The 9478-nt window shown below is 45.6% G+C and overlaps 1 protein-coding gene across 10 annotated transcripts; it reads right to left on the bottom strand.

The window, feature by feature from the left end:
* Nucleotides 1–2672: 2672 nt before the first annotated feature.
* Nucleotides 2673–6017, bottom strand: LOC125543691 (uncharacterized). 10 transcript variants are annotated; one of them, XM_048707148.2, is made up of 7 exons: nucleotides 5643–6012; nucleotides 5355–5566; nucleotides 4389–4727; nucleotides 3979–4016; nucleotides 3405–3476; nucleotides 3265–3310; nucleotides 2673–3072 (listed from the first exon to the last, which is right to left on the bottom strand). In XM_048707148.2, the coding sequence occupies exons 3-7, from the start codon at nucleotides 4458–4460 to the stop codon at nucleotides 3061–3063; spliced, it is 240 nt and encodes a 79-aa protein (XP_048563105.1). In that variant the 5' UTR covers nucleotides 4461–4727; nucleotides 5355–5566; nucleotides 5643–6012; the 3' UTR covers nucleotides 2673–3060. The 10 variants fall into 10 exon arrangements, 5 of the variants coding, with proteins under 5 accessions (XP_048563105.1, XP_048563104.1, XP_048563102.1 ...); XM_048707147.2 differs by having other exon boundaries at nucleotides 2673–3035; XR_015618673.1 differs by having other exon boundaries at nucleotides 2721–3072; nucleotides 3405–3872; nucleotides 5643–6013.
* Nucleotides 6018–9478: the final 3461 nt, after the last annotated feature.

Below are 9478 nucleotides of genomic sequence, written 5' to 3'. Positions count from 1 at the left end.
ATCAAAGCATATGGTTTTAAACAGACTTGTGGTGAAGCCTATATTTACAAGAAAGTGAGTGGAAGCACTACATCATTTCTGATAAGTATATGTGAATGACATATTGTTGATCAGAAATAATGTAGAATTTTCTAGAAAGCATAAAGGAGTGTTTGAAAAGAGTTTTTCAAAGAAAGACCTCGATGGAGCTGCCTACACATTGAGCATCAAGATCTATAGAGATAGATCAAGACGCTTGATAAGTTTTTTCAATGAGTACATACCTTGACAAGATTTTGAAGTAGTTCAAAATGGAACAGTCAAAGAAGGAAGTTCTTGCCTGTGTTGCAAGGTGTGAAGTTGAGTAAAGACTCAAAACCCGATCACAGCAGAAAATAGAAAGAGAATGAAAAGTCATTCCCTATGCCTCAGTCATAGGTTCTATAAAGTATGATATGATGTTTACCAGTCCCTTAGCATGATTCTGGCAAAGGAGAACAATGGTGATCTGGGAGTAGATCACTGGACAGCGGTCAAAATTATCCTTAGAGGACTAAGGAAATATTTCTCGCTTATGGAGGTGATAAAAGAGTTCGTCGTAAAGAGTTACGTTGATGCAAACTTTTTACATCGATCTAGATGACTCTAAGTCTCAATCTGGACACATATTGAAAGTGGGAGCAATTAGCTAGAGTAGCTCCGTGCCGAGCATTGTAGACATAGAAATTTGCGAAGTACATACGGATCTGAATGTTGCAGACCCGTAGACTAAACTTCTCTCACAAGCAAAACATGATCACTCTTTGGGTTTTAATCACATAGCGATGTGAACTAGATTATTGACTCTAGCAAACCCTTTGGGTGTTAGTCACATGGAGATGTGAACTAATCACATATAGATGTGAACTATCGGTGTTAAATCACATGACGATGTGAACTAGATTATTGACTCTAGTGCAAGTGGGAGACTGAAGGAAATATGCCCTAGAGGCGATAATAAAGTTATTATTTATTTCTTTTTTCATGATAAATGTTTATTATTCTTGCTAGAATTGTATTAACCGGAAACTTAGTACATGTGTGAATACATAGACAAACAGAGTGTCACTAGTATGCCTCTACTTTACTAGCTCATTAACCAAAGATGGTTAAGTTTCCTAACCATAGACATGAGTTGTCATTTGACTAACGGGATCACATCATTAGGATAATGATGTGATTGACTTGACCCATTCCGTTAGCTTAGCACTTGATCGTTTAGTTTACTGCTATTGCTTTCTTCATGACTTATACATGTTCTTATGACTATGAGATTATGTAACTCCCGAATACCAGAGGAACACTTTGTGTGCTACCAAACGTCACAAGATAACTAGGTGATTATAAAGGTGCTCTACAGGTGTCTCCGGTGGTGTTCGTGGAGTTGACATAGATCAAGAATAGGATTTGTCACTCCGATTGTCGGAGAGGTATCTCTGGGCCCTCTCGGTAATGCACATCACTATAAGCCTTGCAAGCAATGTGACTAATGAGTTAGTTGCAGGATGATGCATTACGGAACGAGTAAAAAGACTTGCCGGTAACGAGATTGAACTAGGTATTGAGATACCGACGATCGAATCTCAGGAAAGTAACATACCGATGACAAAGGGAACAACGTATGTTGTTATGCGGTTTGACCGATAAAGATCTTCGTAGAATATGTAGGAGTCAATATGAACATCCAGGTTCCGCTATTGGTTATTGACCGGAGACGTGTCTCGGTCATGTCTACATAGTTCTCGAACCCGTAGGGTCCGCACACTTAACGTTCGGTGACCATCGGTATTATGAGTTTTTGTAATTTGATGTACCGAAGGTAGTTCGGAGTCCCGATGAGATCGGGGACATGACAAGGAGTCTCGAAATGGTCATACGTAAAGATCGATATATTGGATGACTATATTCGGACATCGGAAAGGTTCCGAGTGATTCAGGTATTTTTCGGAGTACCGAGGAGTTACGGGAATACGGGGAAGAAGTATTTGGCCTCATGGGCCAAGTGGTGGAAGAGAGGAGGCAAGGCGCGCGGCCCCCTTTCCCCCCTCTCCTTCCTTCTCCCCTTTCCCCTTCCTTTCCTCCTCCTAGTAGGAGTAGGAAAGGGGAGTCCTACTCCTACTAAGAGGAGGACTCCTCCTGGAGCGCCCTACAGGGCCGGCCGGCCTCCCCTTGCTCCTTTATATACAGGGGCAAGAGGGCACCCTAGAACATACAAGTTGATTTGTTGATCTCTTCCAGCCGTGTGCGGTGCCCCCCTCCACCATAATCCACCTCGATTATATCGTAGCGGTGCGTAGACGAAGCCCTGCGTCAGTAGAATCATCATCACCGTCATCACGCCATCGTGCTGACAAAACTCTCCCATAAAGCTATGCTGGATCGGAGTTCATGGGACGTCATCAAGCTGAACGTGTGCTGAACTCGGAGGTGTCGTGCGTTCGGTACTTGAATCGATCGGGTCGTGAAGACGTACAACTACATCAACCGCGTTGTGCTAACGCTTCTGCTTTCGGTCTACGAGGGTACATGGACACACTCTCCCTCTCGTTGCTATGCATCACCATGATCCCGTGTGTGCGTAGGATTATTTTTTAAAAATTACTACGTTCCCCAACAAGGTGCATATCCAATGGCTAGGAAGAAAGGGCCAAAAATAAAACAAGCCATATATTTCTTTAAAACACCTATGTCTACACAAAGAATTAGACCCAATTTATTTCACTTATTACATCACAATGAAAAGAACATGAGTCCAAAATAGTGAAATAGCATAGAGAAATACTACAATCAAAACATACGAGCGGTCATTGTAAGCCACATTGATTCGATGAATGGCATAAAAAAAATATAAATCAAATATTATTGAAGGGGGGATTGTTGACCTGGTAGCAACGGTATCTTCCTAGCAGAACCATGAGACTACCAAAAATCCTAATGTACTGAAAATACATCCTTGCCAATTTCTTCAATAAAATAAATGGCCTTTTCGACCAGCAATCTTCTTCTTCATAATGTAGCTGGGCACGTAAAGAGACAAAATTATCAATGAAATATCTGCAGCACAAACTGAACCAGTCAAATGCAGTTTTGGCTAAAGACTTTGCTGATAATAAACTGTATCAAAGAAATGGCCTTTTGGACCAACATAGGAAAGCAACATAGGTTTCTCAATTTGGAATGGAAGAGCTCTTCATAAATCTAACAAACTAAACAAAATCAAAAGAACGAGAGAGCCATGGGGCTCACCAAAGACATGGAGGCGATCAGCACCCAATGACCATATGCAAGGTCGCTGCAGCGAGGATAAAGTAAACAATATGCAGGCATAGAATCTGTGGCTTGAGCAAGAAAATAAAAAAATACTATCAAAAGGGGGAAACACAAACCTTAGAGGGAAAGGTAGGTTCACCAACAAAATGGAGGCGACGTTGATGAAATCTCTGTCAACGCATGCGAACCTAAAGCAAAGTAAAAACAAATGTGCATCAACATATATTAACATGTTACTTGGGAGTTGGGATTTGCTTCATCCTTCGAACCCAACACTTGAATTTGTAACCTTCAGGGATGAGCAATTTATGAAAGCATATCTCTCTCTAATTTATCAAATTCTTCTTTCTTATAATTGGAGAATCTGTATATTCGAATGAATAATTGGAGAAGGGTTGGCCTGCTCAAACCTAACATGATGTGTGTGGAGAGAGAGAGAGAGAGAGAGAGAGAGAGAGCCATATCTCAGCACCAACACGATGCTGGGGGGAGCCTTCTTCTAGAACCACCAATCTATTTGGTTTCCTAACATATGCTTTTATGGCAGCTCTATACAGTGGCCTGATTGATCGAAGGTTGATTACCTATTAAACCATATGAGTAGAAAATAAGTTAGTATTCATGGCATGTACCACGTAGAAAAATCATATCGATAGTTACACTGAAAATATATTTTACGAAAGAAGTTACCTCGGCACTGATTCCTTCCTTGGACAACATTCAACATCCTGTAAACAAACTGAGCATTATAATATGTCAAAAAAAATGCTGAGAGAGTAATTCAATCCAGCAATAGAACATTCTATATTAGGACAAAAATACAGAAGAAAACCACAATTTCCAAAAGGGCATTTTGCATATCAATTTATCAAATAGAAAAGGCATATCAATGCAGCACATTAAAATCCTTTCAGAAAAGAAGATGTGCCAAATCCTAAACAACATTAATCTTCCTCCCATGTTGTTTTACCAACTATAGCATGACTCACATTCCTGATTGGATGAAACCACAAGCGAGCACACTGAACAATTTAATGGTGAGTCAGACACAAACTTCATAAGCCAGAATATTCTCCATCAAGGAGGCAGGATCATCCTACGTTATATGGTGGAGTTTCAGAGCCACCGGGCTGAGCCACACCACAAGCTTCTCCTTCCATTAACCATCCCATGGACGGCGGCGGCGGATGGAGGTTGAAGATGCAGTCGACGGGGGAGGTGAGGAGAATGAAGATGCAGCGACGGACATCCGTGGACGCAGCAACTCGCGACCTCGAACTTGACCGCCTCGCGCAGCACCGCCGCCTTGTTAATTACCCGTCAACATTACTTGCCCGTCAATTTTGGCACATACATCCTTGCATAGTCTTCTGCTCCTCTGTCAGCATTTTGCCAGCCCAATTCGTGCCAGCATGAATAACCAACTTCAGTTAAGGGCACTGTACAAAAGTAGGCACATTATTAGATCAGAAGTGGTACAGAATAAACACGGATACATACGTAGTTCCTAATATTGATTAGATATTAAAACAAGAACGTAATTTTCACACCAAGTATGTCCCTACGGAAAATGCGCATCAAAAGATAAGAGAATTGTCATGGACATGAAACAAATTAAATCTGACTGAATCCATTTATATAATTTATATGTACCAACTATGTATGGCTGATGTATTAGAATAGGTCCATTGAAGGATCTGTTCATCGGAACGGAACAAAATCTATATTGATCCTTATATATTGTCCAAATTTCTATATAAGGACCCAATAGAAATTGCACACCTTTAGCTTGCAGTGCAGATTATAGAAATTAACTGCGAGCGACATTCTCCAACATGGCAAGATCGGCAATAGAAGAAGTATAGAATCATGTAACTTTTATTCCAACATGGCGGGACGGCAGCAACCGTTTCATATTTCAGCACCGATGGGCTCATCTTGATGCAGACAAGTACACTCGCGTTGTTTGTAAGTATCCCGATATATCTCAATATTAGCAAGGGGTTCACATGGCCTCGATCTTGATATGGTTCTCTCCCTCACGATCCGAACGAGGGGGGGCGTACCTGAGGGAGGAAGGCAATCGCATGGTGGCAGACGCGGACGGAATCCGATGGCGGGAGCGCGGGGCACGGTGCATGATGGTTGGTTGTTTGGGTGACTCCAGAAAGAAGGGAGCTGCAGCAGGCCCTTGGAAAAGGGCGCCGATTGCAGGCGCCGCCGCTACCCCGAGGCCACCTGCGTCTGCGCATCTGCGGCTACCTCGGCCATCTCCTTTCTACAAGATCATGGGTGAGGCATGGGTTGCGTAGGCGGCGGTGAGGTGGTGAACTGTGTATAAACTTCAGATATACCTATATCCGCAATGATCTCGTCGGCGGCTCCTCAACGGGGATCAACGCTGGCTCAAGGGATCGGCGTCGGCTCCTGAAGGGGATCGGCATCGGATCCTAGGCGTGATCGGCGGCGGCTCCTCAACGGGATCGTCCTCGTAGCAAGACGATCGATGGCTCCCATCGACGTAGCGCAGGGATCAGCGGCGGCTTGATGTGCGAGGGCAGCGACGAAGGGATGCGAGTGCGAGGGCGGTGGCGATGGGATCTGGTGTGGCGTCGCTCGAGGGCACCCTGGAGGCTTCGCTCGTTCGCACGTTACGAGGAAGCGATTTTTTCGTTGATCTTCTTTCGTCGGCTTTTTTTCGTTCGATTTTCTTACTTGCGAGGGTAGTACCTGGAGGCATCCCTTCCTCGTAAAGTGGGTTTGTTTGGCGTGCGAGGGATTACGTGAGAGGTGGGAGGAAAGACGAAAAAATCCAGCAAAAGGTGGGACAAAAATAAACCGTGAAGACTATTTACCAACTCAGACATTAGGGGCGTGTTTGGTTGCCTGCATTAGGCCCAGTCTGGCCCGGGCGGGAAGAATTTGGCCCGTTTGGTTTCCTGCATTCACTGTGCGGCCCGCATCGCACGAAACTTAAAGCACGTCCAGGCCAGGCCCAGGGGAAACGCATGAATTGGCAGTAGCTCGCGAGCCTGACTCGGGCGAGGTAGGGGAGGGCGACGCGCTTCGCCCCTCGTGCGAGCAGGGGAGATGGCGCGAGCTCGCCCGCGTCGCCGAAAAATCGGCGAGAGGATTTCGGCTCACCTCCCGCCGCTCCACCCCTATTTAGCCCCTCACTCACCGCCCCAACTCCCGCCACCATTCTTCCTCCGTTCGCGCTTTCCCGCCGACGCGCATCGGCACCGACGAGCAGGTAAGCGGCACATCTTCATCGACCGGCGGTCCACGGCGTCGGAGCTCCTTCACCGGCCGGCGTTCATCTTCCACCACCGTCCCCCCTCGTCCTCAAGCTGCAGCCATGGCCTCTGTGAGTTTAATCCCCCTTTCTCCCTGTTCCTTCTAGCTAGATCTGAGCTGCAGCTAGGGTTTGATCTAGATGCATGGTTGATTAGTGGTCTGATCTGTGAGCTGATATGGTTGGTTGCTACGCTGTTGCAATTTGTGGTAGGGCTAGATGTTCAAGCATGTGGTAGACTAGATTAGTAGTAGAGTTTGAAGTTGAACCTTGTGCTTGTGTTGAATCATGCTTAGATCTGTTATTTATAGCTATTGGTGGTCCATTTGTAGCATGTTGTTTGTTGTAGATGTATGTTCCTGCTCATAGATTTGTCTGGTATGCTTAGTATGATAGTGATGAAGCATGTGCTTGCTATGATAGTGATGAACCATGTACATGTATGCTCCTGCTTTCATGGATTGTCCGGTATGTTGTGTGTTGTGCTCACTGTCAATGCGTGCTACGATTGTAGGACATGACCACGCAGACGCAAGGTCTTAGTCAGGCCCTTGTCGTGTCCGACAGCCAGTTTGCTCCATCGTTTGTCGAGGACTCGCAGCCTATGTCCGAGATTGTCGTGGAATTGTCACGGCAGATGTCCTTTTGCAAGGACTTAATCGTGGAGCCATCGCAACTAGGAAGTTTAAAGGGGTTAATCGGGACAAGGACACGCGAGGTTTACACTAGTTCAGCCCCTTACGGTGAAGGAAGGCCTACGTCTAGTTGGGTTGAAATTGCTTGAGGTTTCGATGACCAGGGAGCGAGATACGCTATGCCTGGCTCTCGATCAGTTGTTTTTCTCCCTAAGCCGCTGGCGGGTCATCCCCTTATATACACGGGTTGACGCCCTGCGGCCTACAGAGTCCCGGCCAGCTCATAAACAGTGTCCGGCTCGGCGACTAGTTACTTCTACCTTACAGTACAAGTTATACCATCATGGCGGTTTATCTTTACGGGCCCCAGAGTCGCCTGTGGGCCTTTAAGCCTTTTAGTGAACCGCCATCTTCATGCCTTGGTCTTGGGCTTCTGATGAACCTCTATTTGCGTAACCCGGCCCCTCCTGGATGGCTTACACAAATAGTCATATCCCCAACATTAGGCCCCAGATTGATTTGAACCGGTTCATGTCAATCTTTGAAAACCTTATGAACTGGCCTTTAGTCTTCTGTCTTGCGTGAAAATTGTAACCCGCCGTGACGTCATCCTCTGGCTTCGGGTTAAATCATCGTGACGTCATCTTCAATAAAACTTATATTTTAATTCATCATATCTTCAACAGATCTTTGCCTTTACTGACCCTCCCGAAAATCGAGGCGTCGGGGCCGCTGGATAATGATGTCTTGGTCTCCTCGTTTCTCGCGCCGTCTCAGTCGGTCCTCCTTATAAATAGGCGCGACCTAGGTCTTTTTCATTTCCTCCGGTCGTCTTCTTCCTCGCACTCCCTCTTCTGCCGCTCGAGCTCCGCCGTCGCCACCGTCGGAAACCTCGTCTTCACCGACTCAGGCCGCTGCATCACCCTGTTTTTTGACCAGAGAACAACGGCAACCCTCCGCAGTTCTTCCACATCGGTGAGTTCTCTTTCCCCCCTTTCTCAGATCTGCATTAGTACTGTCTTGAGTTCGTCGACGTTCATCGTCGCCCGACTCAACCTCCATTAGTTCTTACCTCTAATACCTTGTTCAGATCGTAAAAACCACATAGAACTGCTGCGGAGGATGTTGTGTGCTTAGTCTGTATGAAAACAGATCTCATTTCCTTGTTTTGGAAGCCCTCCTTGAGTATATGAACTTCCCTATACTGTTTTAGGTCTAGAAGTTTTTCCTTTCCAGAGCATCGTTTGATCCAAAATAATAATTGCAATTTGTGAAACCTATTTGCTCCACACTTAGCCAAAAACTGTGTCTGTTGACTCTGTTTCAGCCATAGTAGTCCGTGTAACCGGTTTAAGATAATACCGGCTGTCAGCACCGCTTGCCTCTGGCGACTTAAGAAAACCTTAATCATCTTTAATACCTGCAGCTGTTAAACATTATCACATAGTTACCTGTATGTCATTAGGCCCCTTCTTAAGCCGCCATCTTAAATAACCCAATAATGTTTATTCTCTGGGTTATAATAAACAGGAAAATTTCCTTTATCTTGTTGTAGGCTTTAATTTATCCAATGGCACCCAAAGCTGTTAAACCTCCGGTTACCTGCAACTGGGTCCCATCCATTGTTACAGAGAGCAAACTGTCCGAGTTTGTAAAGTCTGGCCATCTGCCCAAGAAGGATGTCATGTCTTATCGTGCTCCTGACCCATCTGAAGAGAAACCTCAACCCAAGGAAGGGGAGGTGATCATTTTTACCGATCACATGAGCCGGGGATTTGCTCCTCCCGGTTCAAAATTCTTTAGAGACGTTTTGCACTTCTTTGACTTAAGACCTCAAGACATCGGGCCCAATTCCGTGTCAAATATCTGCAACTTCCAAGTTTTCTGTGAGGTCTACCTTGGAGAAGAACCCAGCCTACTTTTGTTCAGGGAATTGTTCTATTTGAACCGGCAGAATGAGCGGGCCAACGGGCCCAGTCTGGAGCTTGGTGGCATATCGATTCAAAAGCGGAGAGACTGCCTGTTCCCTTATGCTGAATTGCCGAGTCATCCAAAAGACTGGAACCAGACATGGTTCTACTGCCAAGATACTTCTCCGGCTGGTGAAAACCCGCTGCCCGACTTCCGTGCATTGCGCCTTGAACCTACTCACCCGCTGCCGGATAAGTTGACTGCTATTGAACGTCTGCCACTCACCCCCAAGATCAAGAAGATTAAAGCTCTTTTAGGGAACGACTTAGATGGCATTGACCTGGTCCGA

The sequence above is a fragment of the Triticum urartu genome, chromosome 3A (assembly GCF_056163025.1).
Source record: "Triticum urartu cultivar PI428250 chromosome 3A, HENAU_Tu73, whole genome shotgun sequence".
NCBI classification, from domain to species: domain Eukaryota; kingdom Viridiplantae; phylum Streptophyta; class Magnoliopsida; order Poales; family Poaceae; genus Triticum; species Triticum urartu.
This window is presented reverse-complemented; position numbering and strand designations above follow the sequence as displayed.